General features: G+C 35.0%; 1 protein-coding gene and 1 long non-coding RNA gene across 7 annotated transcripts; one reads left to right on the forward strand and one right to left on the reverse strand.

Moving 5' to 3' along the window:
- LOC140664748 (bicaudal D-related protein homolog) lies at window positions 1-25,815 on the forward strand. Of its 6 annotated transcripts, none has more exons than XM_072890185.1 (7): window positions 1-236; window positions 2,130-2,877; window positions 3,919-4,430; window positions 20,878-21,210; window positions 21,907-22,076; window positions 22,459-22,780; window positions 22,902-25,815. In XM_072890185.1, exons 3-7 carry the CDS (start codon window positions 4,188-4,190, stop codon window positions 23,520-23,522), a joined length of 1,689 nt encoding a protein of 562 aa, XP_072746286.1. In that variant the 5' UTR covers window positions 1-236; window positions 2,130-2,877; window positions 3,919-4,187; the 3' UTR covers window positions 23,523-25,815. The 6 variants fall into 6 exon arrangements, with proteins under 6 accessions (XP_072746286.1, XP_072746288.1, XP_072746285.1 ...); XM_072890187.1 differs by lacking the exon at window positions 1-236 and adding an exon at window positions 618-733; XM_072890184.1 differs by lacking the exon at window positions 1-236 and adding an exon at window positions 750-919.
- LOC140664753 (uncharacterized) lies at window positions 4,623-5,427 on the reverse strand. Its single transcript, XR_012046491.1, has 3 exons — window positions 5,373-5,427; window positions 5,119-5,294; window positions 4,623-4,955 (listed from the first exon to the last, which is right to left on the reverse strand). It is a non-coding gene; the product is annotated as an uncharacterized lncRNA (long non-coding RNA).

The raw sequence follows: 25,815 nt of genomic DNA on the forward strand, positions 1-25,815 counted from the left end.
TGCCCGCCGCGCGGGTAACGAACGCGCGGAACCTCTCAGGTTTCGACTATCGTTAGTCGCGCAGTGTCTTTCGTACCATTATTCCATTATTTGTATCGTGGGTTCGTCCTGTAAATTCCATCGATAGAATCGGTCGCATTTTCGACCATTTGGAGTTCAACAACGATTTCGGCGGTCACTCAGACACGCTTCGATCGATACTGAAACGGTAGTTGGAGAGTGCGGTATGAATAAAGGTATAATTGTTGGGCATCACGATTGTGATCAAATTGGAGTAACATGGGGAAAATTATGATACCGTTTAGTAGGATTTTCGTTAAATTACAATGACGCTAGAGGGAAGAGTTATAAATAATATCTAGTGTCGCAAGAATAATTAATAAATACTCTTTTTCACTAAGAAAGTCTTAAAATATACTTAATTTAACAGTCTTTAATTCTATTAGAGATTTGAACATTCGTAATTATATTTCTATTTAGTTTCTATTTAATTTCTCTCGACAATATAGCGAAAAATTAATTTTACATTTTCAAAATTTAATTTAGCCTTATTTTGAAATTGAAAAATGTGATGGTATTGATACAAATTCGTTCGTATTTACACGATCAACACAAAGAGCCGAGCGAGCGAGCGAGCGAGCGAACGGGCGGGTGCGTCGAGCCGAACGAATTACTTTCAACGGCAATCTGGTGGGAGAAGTCGCGCTGGTCGTTCTCGTGGAGAGCACACGCTGTACGATTCCGTAATATTTATTTTCCACTCACGGTTAGTGACTCACTACCTGGCCGACCGTGCAACGGCGAACAGGTAGACACTCGAGCTTATGTGTGAGATCCGTGTAATTGTTCCTCTCTCATCCCCGCGATCGTAAGTGCCGTGCGGGTATTTTAATCAGTTTGCACGACGTGGAATATACAGGTGTGTGTGTGTGTGTGTGTGTGTCATTAATAATGCTTATTTTTCAAAGAAAGGAATAATAAATATCTATAATCATACATGTTTATTAAGATTATATAAATTGCACACTGTAAGATATTTATTATTAAAGTGAGAGAAGAGCAAAATGTATTAGAGTATCCAAAATTTCTCGAATTATTTTTTTTTTATAATTAGCAAAAAAATTTGGACAGAAAAAAATAAGGACTATATTCATACATAAATCATTCTAGAAAATTCTTTCAATTTTTGATGAAAGATTAAGTTAAAGAAAAACGTAGTACATCTAATAGAGCTATTAAAGGATGATCATGAGAGTGACGTCAAACGAAAAACGTGCTCACGGGTTATTATCCCGATCGTCGATCGACTTAACAATTAATATGACATCGACGTAGGCTCTAGTCGGTTTAGGATTCATTCCCTTTATTGGATTTAACCGTGGCGGCAAGGGTAGAAGACACATAGAAAAAGAAAGAGAGAGAGACGATGTCAGAATCGATAAACGTGAATTGTCGCACGTGCTCATCTATGACCATTGGAATCGCTTTGTTGGTATTCAAGGATAATACGACGCAATTGCTTCGTGGATGTCTATCGTACATAGTATCGTACATATGTATAGAGCGAACCTCCCACGCACAAATTGATTCGTGCAAATCGATTTTTAGGTGGCTCATGTATGTTAACGAATCTATACGCGTAATTAAATCCACCCACGTACCGCTCGACCGCGACTCGATCCTAATACACTTTTTTTCTTTCGCGAGTTAAAATTCTGATGTCTAAAAGTAGGTTTCACGTAGTTTATGGTGAAATTTGTCCTGAAACAGAAACTTGGATACACTTGAATACGCTACAAAATTGTGGCTTAACATATTAATAAACGCTATTATATTGTACTTTATTTTCATCAAAAGACGATTTCTCTAAAATGTCAGCAAAATGTCAGTAAAATGATGTTAGTCATTTGTTGGTGACTCATTATTCGTATAGATAAAACAAAAATAAAACATTACATCACATATCTATGTTGTATACCTATGTTTCATAAATTTTCGTAAAAATATAGAAAGGCCTCTCCTGAAATGTTAATATTCGAGATATAACATCATAGTCGATAGTGCGCCGAAATAATTTATACGAGCGATCACGATGACGATAAAAATGAATTTTCTAATTTTTTTTGCAGAAGCGGATAAATGAGATACACAAGAAAATCTTTAACTTGATTTTAATAGAGACGATTATTATTCCAAAATGAACAGTCAGTGTCTAAGAATCATTGATTTTTCCTGCAATGAAATTAAACTAAACACGAATTTTATTCATACGGATAAATGATGAACTACTAAAGTATTATAAACGACGCCCAAAAATCATCGATCTTCACCTCTCGGATCACAAGAGGGATTTAAACCCATCCGGATGAATTCGCACCCGGATGTTTGGGGCAAATAGACGAATGGAGCGTGTATTGTTGTGTCGCAATTTGTCAGACTTTCCATTCTAGTGACCTTGTTCCGAGTAACGGGGACAATTTGCGAATTTGCAAATTGCGTGTCCGTAATGACAGTATTTTCGTTCGACTCGGGGAATATGTAACAGTGAATTTACGATGTGCTAAGTGTAAGAAACGCCGAAGAAGTGACAACCGATCGATAACGCGGTAAAGCTCCGCGATCGATATCCTCGAATAAAAGTGCAACGGTGCGTTGCACTCGTCGTCATCTTCTTCGATAGCGGTGATGGTGTTGGTAACAGTGATGAAGCGATGGATCTATTTACATCTGTACGATTACGAGTGCATCGAGCGTAATGTCAGAACGGTCAATCGCATCCGGTAGCGGTCAAGCGATTGACGAAGAAGTGCGATATTCAAGGACAAAATTCAACGAAAAAACCGCTAATGATCTATTATGATTCGTGGAAGTTTAAAGGTGAGTGAGTTTATGCGTTATTCATGCGGTTCTTCGATCGCATTTAACTCGATGACTTTTTCGATCGTATGGTATATTGTAAAAAAGCCTTTTCAAACGTCTGGCCGATGATTTTTACAGTCTTTTTCAATAATGAAATAAATCCTAAAAGAAGAGAAATGCATTTAATATTTATTTTTTGTGAGTTGTCATTATTATTACTGCATGTAAATATTTTATAAAGGGATGAAAAAATAATTAAAATATATAAAAAAATCTTTTATTTTTTATATTTTAATAGAGACATTTTCTAACTAAAAAATGTTGATATATTTCATTAGTAAAATTTGTTGTCACGTGTTAGAAAATAGAAATTGTATATAAACTTATCACGTAAATATCTTTTTATATTTTTCATAAAAATATATATCATAATAAAAATTTTTGAAAAGATTTTTTTATAATAAAAATAAATACAACATTGATGATTCATTCAAATAAACCCTCTCATTAAAATAAATTTTATGCCTGAAATATACAAAAATATTATAAATCCTGTAAACAGAAAAATACTTTTGAGTACCTACATAAGTGGTATAAATAAGATTATGTATAGTTGTATAAACAGTCTTTTGTAGGTATTTTCCATTTAGTGATATGAGTCGACATAAGCATCAACTTATCTTTTTTTAACATCCAGTGACAACAAAGATAGAATGACGCTTATATCGACTTAAGTCACCAAATGGAAAGCACTTAATAATTTGTACTCAATCGTGACGCACAAAGATATTTTATTGTTTTGCGTGTAGCAGGCGTGATGCATGTATTTTATTTCTGTGTTTTCTTATCATTTGCGTGATAATCTAGCGATACGTGCTTGGCAGAAATTATTTCCTCATCGCGATCTTACAACCAATATCAAACGTAGACGTTTCATAAAGCTTAATTTTTTGAGTTTCGGAGATTTCGTTCGTCAAATTTGCAAACATCTCATATCTAAAGTTACCTTTTCGGCATCTCGTGCGTTAAGAGAGAAAATCGGAATTTAATTGATTACAGATAATCAATGGCGCTCGATAACTCAGCGCTGCCCACGCACGATCGTTTCACATCAACGAGGGAGAGTCGATAGTGACGACATTATTAACGTTATCTCTGTGTGTTATATCCGTATCAAATGCATCTGATGTGTGCCAGAATATTCATTTGAGTGTTTACCGCACGCCCACCTCTGATATATCGGTCGAAACACGCAAGTTCGATCCGCGAAGCGGGGCAGAAGTGACGTTTACCGTGCTGTGTCGTGAGTGAAACGCCAATAATTCGCGATGTTGCCCAAGAAAGACAGTCAGACAGAGCCGTACGTTCTGGAAGACATGATATCGGATCTCCTAGCGAGGAGGCACTCGCTGGATCACGAGGACGTTGTGCAGGATCCTACCGAGCTGCTGAAGCAATATGAGAGAGATCTCGTCTTGGCTGCTGAAGTCGGCAAAGCATTGCTCGAGGAGAATCAGGACCTAACAAAGCAGTCCGCAGCCTTAACTGAGCAATATTCCACCAAATTGGAAGTGAGTACACAGTATTTCTGAAAAATATTCACGATTAATATTTTTCTTCTCTTTTCGACAATTAATTTTTGCTTGATGAATATTCTTACTTAATTTAATTCAGGAAAAAAATAACATAACTTATAGAACTAAATGTAAGCAATAGAACATGTTATCCTCATCTTTTAATTGTTGGATATAATCAAATAACGCTAAAATATCAAAATATTGATCGGGAAAATAAAAATAATTTACTTACAAGTGTTGAAACTTTTCAAGATGCTAAAAATAGAGTGAAAGGAAAATTGAGAAAAATAATTCAGCGTTTTCACTTAATTAATGAAATATATAAATATGCAGGTAATTTATCATTTGTGCAATAATAATTAAAAACTAACTCTTACGTAACATTTCACTTGTTTATATAATTAGATAAAAAATAATTAAACGCAGTCTCTTTATCTGCATCGCAACGGTTTTAACGAGGTGAATTTTGCTTTCCTTGTTTGCAACATATTTACGATATCATCCTTTGTAGAAGAGAACCTACGTAGGAAATAATTTTTAATGAGAAACATAGAGCCAAGTCTGCTTTCATATATACATAATGCAATCCATATGTTGTGCACAGTTGCATGTATGTACATATGCACTGTAGCTACGCGTTGCAACCGGTGCTCCACTTTCGCGGGCGTTAATTCTGTCTTACCTTCGATTTTATATCTTATATGTTGCATTACTGTCCGTTTCATTACAAAACGATGAACAATAGTGACTCACTCATCATATAAACACCAACCGGCTCTTCGAGAGTCTATCTATCTTGATTAAGAACGTCGCGGATCGTCTTTCGATAACTGCACTTATTATTGCAATGCATCTTATCTATTGATAAAATTGATAATGGTATAAGATAATTGCATAATGATAAACATCTTTTTTTATTGAAATATTTCTATTTACTTAAGATAGAAATCTCTCGTTATCCCTGTAGCATATTCCATCACACACAATATCAAACTAAATGCATCGTTATCAGTCGGTTGTATTACAAGTGTCGACATTCAGTATACCATTGATCGTAATAACACGCCAATTGTACTATCGTAATTAAGTATTATCAAGTAACGATAGAGAATGCTGGGGTAAATGCAGATAACATCTGGACAAAAGTTCTTGACGTTTCTCTCTTTAACGCTAGTTGAAGATAGAAAAGCCTCATATGGCGAACAATCGCAAGACAAGAGACATTTAATAATAACTCCAACCGGCCGGAAATTTTCACCTTCGTGTCTAACGGATACAGTCGCTTTCCAACATTACGTCCGTTCCACGGAAAATTTGCTGCCAACGATGTGTGCGAACACGCAGCACGTTGATTACGTAAGTCGATAACGCGGAACTCACAACGGTCGAAAATCCATTTGTTATTCGAGAAACAGGAGGTAGAGTTAATTATAAGCTCAATAAAATTTACCTTAGAAATTAAGCAATTTTTCAGAAGCTATATAATATAATAGCTAATAATCATACGAAGAAGATTTTGATCTTTTATTTTATATTACAAAACACTTTTTCTCTAAATAGAAACTAATTTCTCTTTCACATTTTATCTCTCTTTCTAGTCTAAGTTTTATATTAATTGCGCAACAACTAGAATATTTTCACTAAAGAGTCATACCGTAATGTACTTTTTCTACTTTCTTCGTGTTGTAGCAGTCATTAGAATAAACTAAAAATTTCTCTCATCTTTTAATTGGCTTTATTTTACACTTATTTTTAATTATCTTAAATATTTCGTTTCTTCTTTTCCTTATGCCTTTCCGATAGACTCACACGGCATTCGTGAGCCGTCTTGAAACGGCCAAGCGAGACGGTTAGGGTTACTCCCGTCCGCATCCAACATTGCTCATTTACCGTATCAAGTATTGGTATTATATTGCGCGTGTGTTTTCTTGCAGGGGCAATTTTTTTCCTTCGCAAGAAACGAATCGAGAAGGAAAGAAAAAGAAAAAGAAAAAGAAAAAATAATCACGAAAGTCATTAATAGAAATGTACACGGACGTTTCTTCACAAAGATTGCAGAATCGGTGCACACGACTTTAAAATGCAAACATGTTTTTATTAATTTTTTTTTTTTCTTTACAACACTGCGGTCGAAATTGCAATTCGTAGACATGGTTGAACTTGCCCGCCGGGCAAACACCATAAATTACATCTCGATTGTTCTCGACAAGCGAGAGCACGCGATGTGCTCTGCTGAATTCTTCACAGTCTGGAACAAAAAATTTCAAATATATGTATTTATTTCTCTCTACCGTTCTGCTGTTCTTCTTTTTCATTATCATATTTTTCTCGTAAATTCTATTAGCGTCAACGCAGCAACTTTGCTTGTAATTATTAACATTATTTAATTAAGCTTTCCCTTTTTTTTCAATATTTTGAACTGTATTCTTTCGAAAGATGTAACGACGTTAGTGTTTTAGCGTTATTTATAATTTAAACCGTTGGCGTAATCGGTTTCTAAAATAATAATAAAATTTTTGCGCGGTTAGCGAGCTTCGGATTTCGTACATGGACAACACGATTCGTACCAGGCGACCACGGAAAGCCACGAAAGCGTGGAAATAAGCCACTTAGGCAACAACCACGGTCTCAGAGACAATACCCGGCACTACGCTCTGCCTACGTCTGCCTACCCACGTTCTCTTATCTTTCCGCGTTCTGACTGTCGCCTTATTTTTGACCTCCGTATAGAAGGCCCGTGCCTATGCGTATAAATGGAATTTGATTACCCGTTATACAGCAAGTGCTAAAGATATAATGATAAAGCCTAATCTACAATGTGCTCTTTGCTTCTTCTTTCTTTAGAAATTAACTAATTGCATTGATTTTAAGAAGAATAATCAAACAGGATTGGATTAATTTCTAAGAAACAGGAAACAAAGGGCACATTGTAGATTAGGCCTTAGAGATATAAGAGATACCAGAAGACGTAAAAACATAATCATTTTAACGTAAACATTTCAATCCCCTCCGATGTAAGTATAGCTAAATATTATATAAAAATAAAAAAACACAAAGATAACGTAATTAAAATACTATCAATACATTAAAAATAATTAATGTATTAATATATACGAGAAAAAAATTTGTAATATTAATTAATAAAATATATTAATATACAAGAATAAAAATATAAGTTTTATATACAATTTGACTACCGCAGAAGAGGCAAAGCGAATGAATCGGAGAAAAGGTCTGCAACATTGTCTCCGTGATGCAGTTGTGCATTCGAGGAGACAGCAACTTTCTTCTAAATGACAGTATGTGACTTCCATTTTACTTCCGGATATAATTATTTTTCCTGCAGATACACAGACCTCTTCAAACATTCGAGTAATACATAAGCGTACAAAGCAAAGGAAATGTTAGAAATTTTGTCACTCTTCACCTTTTAAATTTCTAATATTATTACTCACAATCAGATGATTGTTTTATTAATGCATCAACGACATTAAATTAGCGTTTTCTAATAACTATCGTAAAAATTATATTTAAACAATAGTTTTTGTTTCTCTTGACAATATTTTTTTTTCTTTTCTTTTTTCTTAGCAACACAGCTGTTTAAATAATGAATAATGCATAATTACGTCACCGTACAAATTCATTATGCATTTGCACCTGCCTAACGTCATGTCGTTATCTATGACGCATATGCTAGTAGTGTGTTTACATGCGTCGGGATCACCGTTTGCTGAATGTGCGCGTGCTCGCGTTGCATGAGTAAAATATTAAGCGTGAAGGTGATAGTACGTTTCGTATCGAGCGCTAGAGGTGAGACCGTTTGATGTTTCCGAGTTTTCTTTAATTAAAGTGCTCGTTACGCTTGCATATATGGAATAATCGCGATCTCTTATATAATCGGAGTGATCGAAAGCGTCGCGAATCATCGAACGAGACGATCATTTCCTCGTTTGACCGACTCTTTGTTATTCTGGCTCGTCATTCTATTATCAGCTATGTTGAACGATAAATCACAAGCTCGTATAATTAATGTGTTCCTCGTGAAATAATTACAAACGTCAATAATGCACGAATTTTCTTCTTGTATTTATTAATAAGCAGAGGTTGTCCCAGATTTTTAATAAGTTCTCATCCTCGTTATAAACATGCAGTTGAGCTAATTAACAACTTTGATACGGAGCTTACACGCTAACAATATTATAAGTTATAATTACTATTAATATCAATTGTATTTATTAAATAAAAGTTCAGTAATTAATCAGATTTTCACTGAACAAAAGCCAATATTAAATCCGTTTGAATATAATCATTCTAGTGGAAATTTTGAGAGTTGCATATTATATCGCTTTCCAACTTACTAATTTACGATCGCGGTAATTAACACTGGCTGACAGCTGTGAATCGTTTGCGGTCGTTATCTATCGCCGAGAAAATCTGCCAGACTCCCCAGCTCGTGGCTTGGCAATTGCAAAGCGGGCAAAAATGCGCGCTTTCGTCAAAGTTCCACTTTCATTCCGACGAGCGTGCTTTTGCGCGAGACAAAGAGAAATGGGTCGCGATCGCGAGTTGTAACAAAACCGAGCCGAGCCGCTGGATAATGCTCGTCGTTGTATAATTGGCCGTCTGAAAGCGGACTGTTCGGTTTAACATAGAGCTCTCGGTAACGATCCGTGCCGATCGATAAAAAACGGGTCTTGTATGTACATACATGCGACTATGCAGCACGCAGAGGATGCGCTTCTTCTCCGAGAAAGCTAAGGTTCCACGCTTCGCACCTTTGCATCATCGACCTGTGAATTTCTCGGTTCGCGATAAAAATTGAGATCACCCATTAACCTCGAGATATTTGTGCGTGTGTAATTAAGCATGAGATGTGTGAACTGTCACGTAGGTCGACGTAGGAGTATCGTATATTGTATATTGTATGTGAAAGAGAGAATAGAATATTGTAAGTACTATAATATATTAATAATATTTTAAAATGTTAATTTTAACACAATTCTTATCTCCAATATTTTATTCCACAACTTTTTATTTTTTAATGAATTAGAAAAGATTTCCCATATCTTAGCCTCTTAATTTTTCTTGGTTTGTACAACTTGTTTGTATTATATACTTGTATATAATTAATAAGCAATAATAAGTCAAAATGCATAGCATTTCGTTTTTTACGGTTTTTATAATTCTGGGTTATAACAGTAATATATGACGAGAATAGCAAAATAAAATTATGCAGGAGAAATATAATATAGACGAGATAATTTCCTACTTGTAATTCATTGTTCTTAATGAACGGTGGCAGAATTTGTTATGCAACGAAAGAACACACAATGGTTCCGGCCAATGGTTTCAAGCGGAGAGAGAAACGGAATGTGATGTAAATGAAGTCACGTTCGGCCCGTCCTAGTCGCATTCGCGACCTGTAGTTTTCTCAAGTATGTTATAATAAGTCAAACGTCGGCATCAGAGCGAGGAGAAGCGCTTGTTAGAATCATGATTAGACGATTATGGGCCTTGCCTTTCTTTTGAAACATTTAACGCGGTGAGGGAGAGAATCGTGACTTTTCCTTTATAACTTTTTCTCGCTAGGGGAAAAATCGTCTTTTTTTTTAATCCACGTACGTTCATGCACACGCACACACATAGGTAGATTAATGCTGTCGAGTTGTTACTCAGGTGCAAGCATTTCCGTTGAAGCCTTTCGTGCCTCGCACGAGTGCTTACGAAAAGGAAATCCATTCGGTCACGAAGTTCGAAGATTTCTCTTTGTATCAGGAAATGATATATCCCTTCTTTCTCTCTTTGTTTCTTTTTTTACAACGCACGAGACTCAAGCGCAACGATAGTAACAACGTATCATGATTTCAAACATATGAAAGTTTCTCTAGTTTGATTGCTTTATCTCTATGATATGCAATTCTATTTTTCTAATTTGATTGCAATGCTATTCGAGGAATTGACTAGAATTAATTAATTTTGTCTTTTCGGAATTCGCACCTAATTATAAAGAAAACTTTGTGTGAGGCAGGAAACGAAACGTTATTATAATTTCATTTAAAGTACGGAAAATATTTCTTTTTAATAATTTTTAAAATTTAATCAAAATTTTATAAAATATATTTTTCATTTTTATTTGAAATCGTGATATCGCCCTTCAATGAGAGAATTGAGAGAATCGAAATTTTATAAAATATATATATATTTTTTTGCTTTCATATCATTGTCATCTAAATTTCATACATTTTATCCTCGAAGCACCCTGACCCAGATTACTTCCTCAGACCTTCCAGGCCGTGACGCGAACATCGCGATTCGTATCGGTTCGCAATAATAGTCCGCAGCCACGCAGGGTTAATTGCAGAAGCGAACAAGAAGAAGACGACGAGCGGGACCGACACGAAGCGGGCCGGAAAGCCTCGAAAAAAGTAGACCGTTAGCGGTCGGAACCCTTGAGGGGAACGTTCCACCCTCTCTGCCCTCCCCTGCTTTGCGCTCTCGTTTGGTCTCGCGAATACACAATAGTCACTGTGCGTTTACAAAGTCGCCAGTTGCGATTGTTTCGTATGACGAGACCGTTTTTTCCACGTTATTCGTGACGACACAATAGAGAAAATTTGTTATACTTATCTCCCTTTACTTGTCTTCCTTTTTCTAAAGTAGGTTTAGAAAGGCGGAATAAATTGCGTCTTCGGTTGCGACATTAATAAAAGAAAAGATCAACCTGAAAAGAGACTTCTTTACTTCTCATCTATGTAAATATAATTTTTTCTTTTTGAAGATAATAACATCTAGGTAAAATTACTTACAATTAGAAGAAAAAATTAATATTGAAAGAAAATATGATCGAAATTAAATTGTCAATTTGTAACACGTTTAAAGATTAATGACAGATCTTTGTAATAATAAAACTTCGTAAGAGATAAGGTTTACTGATTGTGAGTGTCACCGAATGTCGCATCTGACCGACGATGATCCGAATGCACGCAGTAATGTATTTAAGATTTCGTGATCGTGTCTAATGACGATGGTTTCTTGTGCGTTTAAACATCCTCTGGTTATCCGGCGAAAGATATTATTTTCAAGTAATCACCGTTAGTAATCACCGTGATTGTCACTTTGATTCGTAGAAAGTTGAAATCGCGAGATGGAAATATCGTTTCTCGTTTAAATGTCTTGCGATTAATAATTATGTTTTTTCCGCCGTGATTTTCCTTGGATTAATAAAATCCTGATTAATATTAAAGATTAGCCTTGAGATTTTAATACAAGTAATTATTACTTTAAATATAAATAAATGTATAATGTAATGTAATGTCGCTTAATTCATAATCAAAAGTAAACACTTATAGATACCGTTAAGTGACAGATTAAAATATTTGTTTTATTCGTTATTTCAGGCTTATTTTCCCTCATCGATGCAAAACACTGTAACGCTATAAATACCGTTGAATGCGATTCGAATTTGCGCAATTGTTATCATTTTTATATATCGACACGAGACACGATAATTGCGGAATATTGCGATAGATTGAAACGCAACACGGATGAGAATAATCGGAATCAATGTAATGTGATAAATCTCAACCGTAGTTTATCGTCGTAAGGAATAGAGAAAGATAGAAAGAGAGTGAGAGAGAAGAAAGAGCAAAGAGAAGCCAATTAAAGATCTGTGGCCGTTATAGTCGGAAACGTGCGAGTGATCTTCATTGTTCTTGCGAATCTAATTGCACCTCGCGCGCTCGTGTGATACCGCACGCGGAATCGCGACGTGTCTCCGCTCGAATAACGGAATTCCTGCATGCACGTGCTCCCACAATAGCTATTTATACCAGGTGTCTCACCGTCATTTTTCAATTACAGGTACTAGGGAAACCACTGAGAAATGTACCAGCTTTTTTTTAATGACGAAACACATGACCACAAAGTTACTCAATATATAACTGTTACAAAATATATTAAAGAAAGAGAGAGAGAGATGAGATATATATAAAAGGAATATTATTAAATATATTTTCTGTAAATATAAAATATATATCTTTTCTATAAACACAGAAAAGAGAAAGAGTGCTGTGTGCATCTAATGTAACTTAAGTGCCAAAACTGTATCGTAATTTACAGTTTATTAAAAAATTGTAAAATTATTTAAAAATTATATAAAATTTTAAAAAATTATAAAAAATTTATATAAATGAAGATATTATCTTAATAAGAATATAATATTATTTAAAACTAAATTGTAATTACACACAAAACGCGGTTGAAAGATTATACATATATAATATTTATTAATTTATAAAAAAATACACTATTTTTTGAAAAATTGGCATAATTTTAGTTTGTACGTTAGTCACACCGACTATTGCGATTTTATATACGACCTTACATGCCTTTCATTCTACTTACAACACGAGTTACCGCATAAAATAATGACAATATATTTGCCCGCGTAGAGGACAATATAACGGAAAAAACCAGAGCATTTTTTCTTCTTACTTTTTCACGTTTACATGACTCGACTGGCCTGATTCTTCTGCAGTTTCTTGTTTTTAAATAATGTTATCCGCATATAAATGCAATGAGAACTTTTGCGCGCACGGAAAGTAAGTCGCGCGATGAGAAAAACACACGCACCAACAATGCACGATTCGTAAATTATACGTCTAAGCGCATCGTCCGTAGTATTATATTATTCTGTATGAATATACATACTTCATTAATATAGATCGCAGTTTAATAAATATTATTTCGAGAGAGAATCGACAGTTCCTCGTTTTCATTCGCGACGTCGAGAAACGTGAGCGTTGCGGCAATCAAAATATATCGAATAATGTCGTGTCATATCTTCCCTTGGGTGATATTCGATATCAACAACGTCGAGTACTAGTCGATAGATGAAAATTAGCTCATAAAACAAAAGATCGTAGAATTTTATAACTACCATTACACTTCTGATTGTCAATCTCGATGGTGTGTAACAACTATTAACCCATTTATTGAAACTGGGTTATTCTCGGCCAGAAGTTTCATGGTTTACTGCTGAAATTGTCATTCGTTCGGCTGTCCAATTCGATGAAATGATCGAAATAATTCGAATGGGGTCTGAACGTTCGGAAAAAGTGCATTTGTTTCGAAAATTGCTACGTAATTTTCAGCTTAATCATCTTGTATCTTTTCTTTTCAAAAAGGAAAATTTATTTTTTTTTTAATCTCATTTTTAGCTTCAAACTTTTTTCTATTGTCTTTGCGATATTTGAAGATTTTCGTTATCGAACATATATACGTCAGCGCGATTTACTTGGATCGACTTGATAAGATAAGATTTATCATTGAGCATACAAAGTACTTGACGATTTGCAAAAAGAACGGTGCAGCCTTGAAAGGCATATGAAAGTGCAAACGACGTGAATTTTATTGGTCAACGCGGCAATTTAATTATCAGTGAGTCACGCGTGTTTTGTAAACTTCTAATAAATGATTACATTTATCGCTGTTTGTCGTTGTAGAAGGATTAAATTAATTACAGTATACATCCTCGGTTTACGTAATTTCCCTAATCATTAAGTTACGTAATTTCTGTTTCATCGACTATTTAGTAACGATCTGTCGCATCGTATCTAATTATATATTATAATTTACGCATATATGTAATCGTTTAGTAATGGCTTAATTACTCTGACGAACTATAGTAGCACATATGACTTGTTAAAATTATTTATTTATTATCAGTGCTAATTGGCTATGTTAACTTTTAATATATTTTATGATTCTTTTTATGATAAGAAAAACGGTAAAAATTTACACAACAGAGTAATTATCTTTTTTTACCTTAATTTGATTTTAATTTAATATGCGACTCAACAGAAATATTCATTACAATATTACTAATTAATTTTTGAATTGATAATATGTACTTATTCTGAAATAATACTGATTTATATATATGTACATAATATTATAATTGAAATAGAGAAATTTATAAGAAACGATAGATCATGTATAAGCTTTACAGTCGATTAACGCTAACTGTAAATTAATTGCATCCTCTTTTTTTTATCTATACCGCAGTTACGCTATAATCTAGAAATGGATAGGGAATCGTTACACGAAATCTGTTAACTGGATTTTCAGCTAAACATTTATAATTTATCATCAATTACGTAATTATCGAAAATTGCCGAGTCACGAGATACAGCTGAATAATTGCCACTACGTAGATTACCTGCTAACTTTTTTTTCTTATAACGAAGCTCGTTAAGATATTTCAACGCTATGCTTGATACTCATTGCTATCGTAATTATCACATATCATCAAATGGAGCCTTAATTACGTGTCCGTGCATACGAGCTGCGATGACGATTGCGACTTGCATTTATTTCACCGCCTGGTCATTGCGACTCGCTTTTTAACTCGACCGAATAGGGTGTACCTTCATTATGAACGAGAATGTGGTAACAACCGCTACCTAATTTTCGCCACTCATTAACAAAATTGCGCAAGCGAGTCTGGTACAAATGAGATTTATTACGATTCGACAAACATTAAATAATATGCCGTAAAGTTCCGGTCCAATTACTTTCAGCCGAACGTGTTGCGCACCAAAGAATTATTCTTATATTTGTATAAATTAATTTGTACCGTTTTTTACACCCGTATAAATTGATCTGTATATTCAATTTTGCGAAATACTATTAAAATTAATGTATTATATTATTATGTTATGAAAAAATATATTGTATAACTTATATTTCGTATATCTTTTAAAAAAGACAATCTGTTATAATATAATAAATATAATAAAAGTATAATAAATATAATTCTTACTTAATAAAAGATTTAAAAAGATAATAGATAAGATTAAATAATAATGACTAAAATGTTTGTATAACTGCAATTAAATTATACATTAAATTTCCTTTGCCATAAAATATTGAAATAAAAGTAATAGCGAAACTTTTTTTTAAGATTACATAAACATTTAAAAATATTATTGATAATAAAAAAATTATTTTTCTTTGAATAAAATACTAAAACCAAAATTAATTTAAATATCTAAATATCTAAATGTTAAGTACACAAACACATATTAAAGGGTATTATCTTAGTAATAATATTCTTCTCTCTTGAATTCACACGAGTTAATTCACATTTTGCATGTTTTAATCGAAATAAAATAGACGTTTATTAGACGTAATAATCCAACAAATACATACGCTCGCGTTCGCGGTACTCTCTCTTTCTCTCTGTTGGCCGTATAATTATAGACTCCTCTTCTTCAGGATTGAGAAGCCGTGAATAATAAATTCAAGAGCGCTCCTCATAATAGTCACTTCTTTTCCTACAAAGAATCACCGACTTTTCTCTCACACGTGCGATAATGGAATCGATTAGCGAGACACACTGATCCAATTAACTCGCTTCTTCAGATCGCGCTTTGTCGCAGCCGACAAACACGTCGGACGAGAAATTACGCAACGCTTGACTACATGCAATTGTCGCGGTTTGCTTTGCTCTCGTTCGCGTATGAATTTATCCTTGATTTTACTCTGTTGTTGATTGACAATCGTAAGCGATTAAAGGTCGAACTATAAAAGAAATTACGGAGTGATATTAAAATTTCTAAAGTTTTAAAAAAGGCAATTTTAAAAATGAAAATTCTAAAATAAAATAAAATAAATTTTTATAATTGATCTTTAGGATTGAATTTTTAGAATTAAAAAATTGAATAGTTGTGGTCAAAGTAAATTTTATATACTAAGATGGGACTCGTTAAAGAATCTACATCATTATATTACACGCTACATTTGGCAAATTTATAGATTGCGTTTATCTTGATGGTAGATTACCTAAATTTTTTAAAGCGAGAGAAAAATTTTTTACACCGAAAGAAACTTATTTCATTTCGTTTCTACCGTGTTTGTTCGTTAAATTTTTATTCGTTCTATTATCCGGATGGACCCGATTGCGCTACCTTACGCTCGCCGACCGGACTCGTCACAGGCCATTGCCTCGCGATTACAGATCTCCTTACATTCGCCTGCTTCGTTGCCCCGTTCGATTGCGCGCGCTCGGCATTATCGTTTTCTTCGAGGGAAAGTGAACAAGATGCGACGCAATAATGCTTGCCTCTGGCCGACCACAGGGCTATGTAATTAATTCTTTCTTCCCACGGTTGCGATAATCATTGTTCGAAATAGTGCAAAATTTTTATGAAAAATTTTAGTTACATCCGGAAATATGCTAAGAAAAATGTTGATTTATTAGCAGTTTGAACAATCTCCAACTGGGAATTGTAACAGAGATAAATATATGTCTGAAATTAAATAAGAAATGATCATCGTTTTCAAGTAAAAAGTATTTTGATATTTTAAGTTAAAAGAAAATACATTAACACATGTGATATATTTAAGACTTTTTGGTTCCATTTACGGCCATTTCTCTGACATCTCTCGTTTTCAAGACATATAGTATGTTTCACTTTCTTTCAAACGGAATAGCGATCTGACGGTGCAGAAAACAGAATGTCCATTAAATGAGACATTAGTATCAGCATTTGTAACATGGAGGTCTCACTCTTCTTACCGTATAATTAGATTAGACATGGTCCAGAGATCGACGTCTTTTGCAATAAAAGCGAAATATCCGTTTCATCGTAACTTTACGACAGCAAACGAAAGTATTAGAATACTCGAGACTGTGAAATTCAACGGTGAATATTTTCAACTTTTTGATTTTCTAATTTTTACAGTTTTATTCCTCTAGTTTGAAACGGCCAAACCAATGTTTACATTTTAAATTACATTTTTTTAAAACAAATTTTACACAAACACATTGAAAAATGCACTTGCATTGATATACTAACAATTATAGATATGAAAAGGATATCCTACAAATACTTATATGCTGTATGTAATTAGTAGAAAAAATTAAGTAAGAGAAAAGATCACATAAATAGATATTAGAATCATTTTAGATTATCGGAATCTAGTACCTTGATTATACTTATACACGAAAGGTACGAAGCTTTATTGTAACAGAATCGACCTGTAAAATCGAAGATTGTAATGTATTCGTGCCAGTCGCGAATTTCGCGGCTACTCTCGGTGATATACGGACGACTCACGGTGACTGTCACTGAATTTTTACTTCACGAAATGTCGTCATCCCTATCATTGGGATGCTGACTCTGCGTTCGGCGTGTCGCAAGAGTAGGACGAGCGGAGGATCGGAAATTAGACAGGAGTCGTGAGTCACGACTTTAGAAAGGATCGTCCAACAGTAACGAAATTACCGCTTAATAAAATACGCAACAGTATGCAATTATCCTCGTTCGCGTGCGGCATGCTGTATTTTGCAAATTGCAGATGCAGTCGGTCCGTCGATCGGAGTGTCGCGTCCGTCGACGACGGTCACGGATCCGTGACTCATTGCGCCGGCAATAAATATTATTAGATAGTGTACGTTCGATAGCGAAGTAGCGCTCGCACGTTTAAACTTAAGCCGACAAGGACACGGCTCGTAAGCCCGATGATTGATGTATTTAATTTTTCTTACCTTTTAATTGAAATTTATCAAGAGTTTCTCGCTCATTTTTGGCGCTCTATATCAGTGTATTGTTTCTAAAATAACTGTATATAAGATAACAGGATTTTTCGAATATGATTTAAATATAATAATATATTCCCTTTTAAAAATATCCTCTTCCTAATAATTCGCGACTTCTCTTTGCTTCGGAGCGTCGTTGCATAAATCATGAGCGACAACGAAGGAAGCAACGTTCAGAGACCGTAAAAATTGTCCGTCTCGACTGCGATCCATCGCGTTCGAGAGACTTAAACCTTAAGCATGTTTTTACGCGAGCACCGGTATTTCTGGCTGGCGGCGTATTTATGCTACACGGCGACGTATCGGCGCGCAACCACACCGCAACTAGAGCGGCGTGTTGCTTGGAGAACGGGAGATTCATGACTCATACAGCTGAGTGAGTCGTGGGGTGCAGCTTCCTTGTGTGCGCGCGCGTTTGCGGTAGTCACTGCTAGGTCAATTAGACCCATCTGACCCACTTGGATCCTGTAATAGTTTAATTTTATCGTGAGAAAGAGCAGAAAAATTGTTTACTCCTTTTGCACAATTTTGTGTTGTATAAAAAGTAAACTTCAATTCATTTTTAATATTGCATCGAGAGAAGTTTCTTCTTTTTGTTAAAAAACAAGCTTCCTGCTTGTCAATCATGTGTACGTATTTTTCTCATGTCAGACAAAATCCTCATACGGAGTCAAGATAATCGTGTATAGAGAACAAATCAAATATAATGCGTAATTAATGTACATTGATTAGTGAAAATTTTAAACATTGATTAGTGAAAATTTTAAACCACTTGCGAATAATTATTTTACTGATAACAAAAGCGATGAAAATTTCTCCTGGGAACTGTCTCCTGTTGTTTTGAAGTAATATACCTTTTTGCTCGCCTTTTCTTTTACGAATTTTAGGGATCGACGAACTGTAGACATGCGGGTATGTTGATGATCGGTCGATGAGTAACTATGGGAAACCAAGGCCGTATATCTTTCTAGCTCGATAAAACAACATTAAGCCATTAGACCACTCGTATATGAAAAGCATGTAACATCTATTACATCTATTATGTCATATATTTAGTATGTTACATATTTGATATACTATACTCATACAGCACAAAAAGGCCAAAAGACATCTTAGAAAGATATCTAAAGGACAATGAAATGTCTTTAAGTCGTCTTTTAGTCATCTTTTAGGGACATGTGCTGTCTGGGTAATGATAATGATGTTTGATAACTGATTTAAGATCCTTCTCTTAATATATCTTATTATTCATCTTATCAAACATCATTATCATTACCCAGACAGCACATGTCCCTAAAAGATGACTAAAGGACAATGAAATGTCTTTAAGTCGTCTTTTAGTCATCTTTTAGGGACATGTGCTGTCTGGGTAATGATAATGATGTTTGATAACTGATTTAAGATCCTTCTCTTAATATATCTTATTATTCATCTTATCAAAATAAACGATAGATTTTAGTGTTATTAATGTAGTTTTATAAATTTTAACATTATTGTGATATTAATAATAGAAATATTTAAAAATCCATCCACTTATTTATTCTTTAAATATTAATTAAAACACGTTTATAGGTAAAATAATTGTTTGTCATTAAATTGTATTGCATCTTTAATTATATTTTATTATATATAATTCCTTATCATGGAAAATGAAACTAGATTAAGACTAGTTGATTTTGGTTATTATGCTATATATTGAAACAGTTTGCGAAAATAATTCATGTGCAGACATGTTTAAAAATATTAAGAAAACGGATGTTGTGAAAAAACATTTTACTAATCTGTGTGAAATATTAAAATCTATTGTTTGTTTTAAATAAAGATATATTAAGAGAAGGATCTTAAATGTTTTATTGTCTTGTTATTAACAAAGCTGAAAGATTGCCAGATTGCTGTCAACCATTAGACATCGTTATTGTTATAATCATATATAACATTACGCGCGTAAAATAAACAAGATTACACGAACGTAATTTTAATCGCAACTAATTAACAAAATTGTTTCATTCAGTAAATAGAGTTAATTAACGTTAACGCGTTTTATTTAGAATCAGCCTGCGTTTTACGATTGTTGCGTCTTATTACCAGCGGCAGAGTTTGTTATCCTGCATCAAGTTGAGAAACTTCATATGGGAACAAAGCATCTTACGTGTGTGGTCGCCGCTTACACCGTGTGTACCTGCGACGAAACCAGTTCTCGTGTCCTTTTGTTACGTACAAAAGCATCGTATTTGCACCTTTGTCGGCGAGAAATTTTGCCAGACAATCTTACGTCTGAATATAAAAGTCTTGCTTAGCACTTTTTTTCTTTTTTTTATTTTAATTCGACAATTAAAAGAGAAATGTTTCAATTTTCTCTTCTTCTAGCTCTTGGAAAACACATGATTTTTAAAGAAAAGGAAAGTGAAATAGTTGGCTAAGCGGTCAAATTGCATCTAATTGTATGTTAATAAATTTGCGAGTTCCTTTCACTGGGTCGTTCTCAACTATATTATCTTGATTTCATACACATAAATATGAACGTGAAATGTAATTTATGTATACACTGATTCACACGCTGGGTTTCTTTTTTCACTGATTGTGAGTTTACCGAATAACGCCTGTGCGCGATGTAAAACACCGATTTCGTGAAAGGGATAATCAGCAAGTCTTTGCTGTAATATCCTTTTGAATTGTGCGTGTGTCTATATTAAATGCTTCTTTTAAAACAGAAGTCACTCTTACTTTACGGTCGCTGAAATTTGCGTCGACATTTTCGAGTCGACATTTTAATCCAAATTGCTAGTAAAAAAGAAAAATTAAATTCTAATGGATTGAAATATTTTTTCTTTTACATAGAATTTGGAGCAAGAAAGGCACCTACTGCGAAGAAAACTTGAGGAAGCTAGAAATGATAGCGAAGCAAGGGCTTTGGAGCTTCAGGCCGATGTGGAGACCCTCAGGAGTCAGTTGGAGGAGCAAAATGAGAGAGCAAGAAGGGCGGAACGCGATCAAACCACTCTCGTTGCGGAGTTGACGGCGCAAAACACGAGGCTGGCCGATCAGCTGAGAGAAGCCGCCAGACAGGAAGAGCAATTGCTTGCGGAGATGAAGGTCCTGAGAGAAAAATGTGCTCTCAGAAGCACGACCCTGCAGGATCACGTCAGCAGCTTGGAGATTCTCAGGGACGAGGTGAATAATTTCTGATCTTGACCCAAGAAAAATAATTACATATAATTAATCCTATTTTGCATATAAAGGCTCGCTTTTTACAGTCATTTTTTCTCGATTCGCTAATGTTACTACCTAGTTGCTACCTAGAGTTTCCTTTTTGTCTAATCAATCCGCGAGAAACGGAAATTACCATTATTAATCATTAGAAGCCGAACGCGGTTCTCAGGTGGGGTTCTTTGCTAAACAATTCACAGTATCCTTTTTATGAAAAGGAAGCTAGTAATTGTTGCTCATGTTCGCACATGAATTTACGCATACAATCTGTGGGAAAGTACTACCAAATAAAAATAAACGTAACCTTCGATCGATCGACTCGATTCGCCTCGCCTTCTCTACTCATTTTACGAGGGCAACCGGATATCAAGTCTCAGAAATTGTTTATGAAACATGTATAAAATTCGCATCTGCCCTACATATAGATATATAAAAATAAACTAATATAATCTTGACATAAGGTGTATTTCGAGCCCCGCAATATTTATTATATATTTATACATATATATATATATATATATATTTTTTTTTTTTAATTTTTTTAAAGCAATTTTGAGAAGGAAAAATCTAAGAATAAAGGCTCGAAACAATAATTAAATTGCTATAAAAAATTACTATTGGTTACATTACATCACACAAGTTTTATATGCGTCATTTCAGGTACAACTGGTATCGGCACAAAGGACCGAACTAGAAAGGCGGTCCTTGGAACTGCGAGAGGAGAGGGCCAGGGCGATCGCAGCTCTCGAGGAAGCCGAGGAGAGAGCCACGGCCTTGGAGCGGCTCAAGCACGAGGCGGAACACCGTGCGAGAATGGCCGAACAGGAGAGGTGAGACCCCGAATTCGCAATATGTATGTAACTAATATGGTTCAGTTAACGATCGTGCGGATAACTCGATTGAACGTTAGATTTTATCGATTTTTATGATAATTTCAAGCAATGGTGTTAGTCATATTTTAATCGAATAAAAGCGAAATATCAAGGAGATAGTATATCGCATTTGTTATATGTATCTGTATTGATTTATGTTATACCCGATATTATTTTTTTATATCTATTTTGTATTTATTTGATACATTTGAAGTATTATTAATTATCAGTATAATCAGTAACCGTAAAATATTTGTTAATAATCGTAGAATCTAAAGGTTTGAACAAATTTTGAGGATACTACTTATAATATAATCTTACACTAAATGCTGTTACCTAGAGATGAGTTATCGTCAGCATTGGCAGCTATCGAGGCAGAAAGAAGAGCCCGCTCCGGCTCGATACAGAAGACACCGCGGTCTCTACAAGCAGAGATGGAATGCGAGGAGAGCGGTAGCTCGTTGGAGGAACAGGAAGACGGAAGTTTGAAGACGGAAGTGGCAAAAGCGTCGAAGCGATTGAGGGAGTTGTGTGCTCATCTGAGACGCGGTGAAGACGACTCGGGTTTGCAGAGCGATTGCGACGAGTCTATGCTGGTGATCAATCTCAACAACTCCGAATCGGAAGTAAACACCACCGAGCGAGAAGCTCATCCTTCGCCGGTGAGTGATTTTTCCTCTGTGTAACAATTTTATCTTTTTTATTAAAAAAGTATAACATTAATTTTTGATTTATTTAAACAAGCAATATATTTATAAAAATCGAACCATTTTCTTCTTCTAGACCAATTATCCGGGCGCGCTGTTGGAGTTGGTCGAGGAGGTTTATAATCTCGCGCTGTCAGGCAGAGGAGCACCGGGTGAACTAGGATTAGCAGTGGAGCTGCACAGGGTACGAGAGGAATTGGAATATTCACGGGAGCAATTCAGGATACAGGAAGACGAGCTGAAGCGACGTGGCGATACGGTTCTGGAGCTGACGAGCAAATTGAGCGTTTGCGAAGCGGAACTACGTGGCGTCAAGGAAGAACGCGATCGGGCTAGGTGCGATATCGAGCATTCCGAATTGACAAAGGACGAGATTGTGGCAAAGGCTTACAAAGTGCGAGATCAAGCGGTAGCCAGGCAAAACAGGGTGGAGGTGGAATTAGCTAGAACACGAATAGACATCCTGCAGGCGGATAGCCAGCTGAAGGAGGCGATCAAGCAGAAAGTCGAACTGAGTCAGCAACTGGAACAGTGGCAGATGGACATGCAGGCGCTTCTAGATGAACACGTCCGAAGCAAACTGACTCCGGCTTCGCAAATCATCGCCACGAAAAACGGCGAGAACTCGGATGTGTCGGCGCCGGCCAGGAAGAAGAGAAGCACCGGCTCGGCGAAGAAGATGTTTGGTCTGTTTTGACGAAAGTGACATAGCGCGATAGCTTCGTTGCATTAATTTAAACTGAAGTGATCGCGACTGTTGTAGGCTGTACTTGTAGTTCCTGCGCAGCTATCTTGTTCTAAAAAAAAGACATAAAATGAGAGAGAGAGAAGATAGTGCGAATTTAAGTACATTTACTCTTTTAAGGACGTTTGAATATAGACATTCGGCTCAATTATGATGAAGACGGACAATGTTTCAGATTATCTTTTGCCATTCTTCTAAAGTCATCCTAAATGACTATATTCTCATGCGTCGCGATATATAGCAGGCATCTGGATTAATCTTAAACTCGCGATACTGAATTAGAAAAATTAAAATTAACGGCTCTCAAATTAAATTCAAGAGCAAACTTTGATATTTGTCCTGATATGAAACATCGAATTATGGTGCATGACGTATGCGACATATGTTTACAGTTTACATTATTCACGATGAGGCACCTGGAGAGTTTATTACATTCGTGCTGATGCCCGCGTGTCGCCATTGATTACAAATTGGAATTTAAGTGACCTGCATTTACCGTTGCTCGCAAAAAAAGACACGCATAACATGACCACTTTCCCTGATCGATTCGTCAACTAGGGAAAGTCACGAATCGCGATTCCTCTTGAATCGTTGTCGCGCTAAATTATCGCGAATGTATTTTTCATCTTCGTCTTGAGATTAGTCGTGGTTTTTATGTGTCATTTTCTTTTGTTTTATGTGTCAAGTGACTCGATCGATGTAATTCACCAGAAACTGTCATGACTGTTCATTTAAGTTCGCAGATTATTGATGCAAAAAATACTAATGGTATAAAATTGCATTATGCTGCTAATGTGGAATTAGCAAAATCGAATAACTCTATTTTATCAAAAATAGAAGGTTCTTGCCAAAAGTTTTTCTCTTTAAAGAATTGAAATTTAATTATAAAATTTAATTTAAAGAATATTTTTTTTCTTTAAAAAGTAATATTTTTTATATATTTATCACTTAATTCTGAAACTTCTTTCTTGCAAACTTTCTTCTAATTTTCTAATTCTTTATTATATTTCATTTTTATTCTTAAAGATTAGTGGGACCATTATTTACAATCAAGTTTTTCTCGTGATAAGATTGATCACGACTCTTACTTGAGACAAAAAAAAAAAAAAATTAACCGTCGAAAAGTGACGAAAGAATGTAAAGAATTAATGTCTCTGCGAAGGTGATTAGGGTCAAAGCACAGCAGCTTTTTCTCTCTCGTCGTATAATACTTATCATCGTGGAACGAATCGTTCTCCACAGCAAGAATGATCTTTAAATGGAAGACGTTTTATTTCGAAACAAAATAAATCGACTGATAGGATGACAAAGCGCGAATGAAGTCACTCAAGATTTTTGTGCTTTGCTTCTTCCGCGACATAAAGAGATATCGACTTACTATTAATATGAAACATTGTGATACGCTGTGTGGCTTACATTAGAATCGAGAATCCTTTCCAAACAATATTTGTGCGTCTTTTTTAACTCATTATGCGTTATCGTGTTTTTTGAAACAAATTAATGCCCGTGTTAGAAAAATATTAAAATTTTTTGAAATTCTATTAATAGATTAAATTGCGAGTATTAATAACAAATCATAAGAATTATAAGACTTTGAAATGATAAATTGATGCATTTATTATGCATATAAAAGTGATTCTGCACGTGCTTGGATAACTGATCGAATATTATCATCGATGACAACGAATAATTATTATCCGTCCATCGTTCCGTCCGACGGGACCAATGAATTATTCGCGATACATCGAAAGAAAGGAATTGTTTAGGGATAAAAATCGATCGAACCAGCCGTGATCTCTGATATTTTAACATAACGATAGTGTGCAATATCACTGAAAGATTTTTACGATATTAAACAATGAATGTATGTATGTATGTATATATGTGTGTCTGTGTGTGTGTGTGTGTGTGTGTGTGTGTGTGTGTGTGTGTGTGTGTGTGTGTGCGTGCGTTTGTGTGTGTGTGCAACGATGCTCCTTGAGGAGTCTGCACTTTGTACTCTAAGCTCTAGCAAATAATCGACTTTAAGGAAAAATGATGCAACACGCGTTTGATTTTTCACGTGTATGTAGGCATTGTAAGAACACGCGTGCATGACATCGCATGTGTAGAATCGTTTGTACATTAGTTCTCTTTTCCCCGAATGTGAGCGTACACATCGTCGAAACTGTATTAATAATTGTACAATTCTCGATCTGATCAATTGTGGCGACGAATATTTATTTAATAAAATCTGTTTTGCGAA

Source organism: Anoplolepis gracilipes, chromosome 4, assembly GCF_047496725.1.
Source record: "Anoplolepis gracilipes chromosome 4, ASM4749672v1, whole genome shotgun sequence".
In the NCBI taxonomy this organism is placed as follows: Eukaryota; Metazoa; Arthropoda; class Insecta; order Hymenoptera; family Formicidae; genus Anoplolepis; species Anoplolepis gracilipes.